This window comes from Gavialis gangeticus, unplaced genomic scaffold, assembly GCF_001723915.1.
Source record: "Gavialis gangeticus isolate Ggan-Ray unplaced genomic scaffold, GavGan_comp1, whole genome shotgun sequence".
In the NCBI taxonomy this organism is placed as follows: domain Eukaryota; kingdom Metazoa; phylum Chordata; order Crocodylia; family Gavialidae; genus Gavialis; species Gavialis gangeticus.
The window spans coordinates 204,262,848-204,263,352 of NW_017729032.1; the positions used below are offsets into that span (position 1 = coordinate 204,262,848).

Genomic DNA, 505 nt, shown 5'->3' on the forward strand with positions numbered 1-505 from the left:
GCACTGGGGGGCGTCGGGGCCGGGCGTCGGGGGGGGGGCCCGCGGCCGCCACCTGACTGCGCTGCGCGCCCATGAAATCGTGCGGAGTGTCGCTCGCCGCTGCCGCCGCCGCCTCTGCCGCTCCTTTCGGGGATGAGGAAAAGAAAATGGCGGCGGGGAAAGCGAGCGGCCCGAGCGACGAGGACTTCGCCAGCCTGACAGCCGACGACAGAGAAGCCCTCTCCGGCCTCGACAGGTACCCGGCTCCCCCGACTCCCCCCGCACCGAGTGCGTGTGCTGCCCGCTGCTGTGCGGGGAGCGCGGTGCGGTCCGGCCGCCCGTGCGCTCTCCCCGTGGCAGCGGGCGAGGCCGCGCCGGGGACTTGCAGTAACGCGGCGCTTCTCTCTCTCCCTCTCCCCCGCTCCCTCCCCGCCCGCAGCCGCCTCTTCGGCTTTCTGAGGCTTCATGAAGATGGCGCCAGAACGAAGGCCTTGCTGTTAAAGGTAAGCGGGCCGAGGGGGGGGAA

At 72.3% G+C, this 505-nt stretch overlaps 1 protein-coding gene across 4 annotated transcripts in view; it reads left to right on the forward strand.

Annotated features, from left to right (window-relative positions):
- Positions 1–6: 6 nt before the first annotated feature.
- The window catches only part of KDM6A (lysine demethylase 6A), a 305,237-nt gene continuing 304,738 nt past the window's right edge, over positions 7–505 (forward strand). For all 4 annotated transcript variants that reach the window (XM_019524155.1, XM_019524154.1, XM_019524156.1 and 1 more), the window contains exons 1-2: positions 7–235; positions 419–482. In XM_019524155.1, the coding sequence (XP_019379700.1) occupies positions 72–235; positions 419–482 (228 nt within the window). In that variant the 5' untranslated portion in view covers positions 7–71. The remainder of the gene's footprint in view (positions 236–418; positions 483–505) is intronic.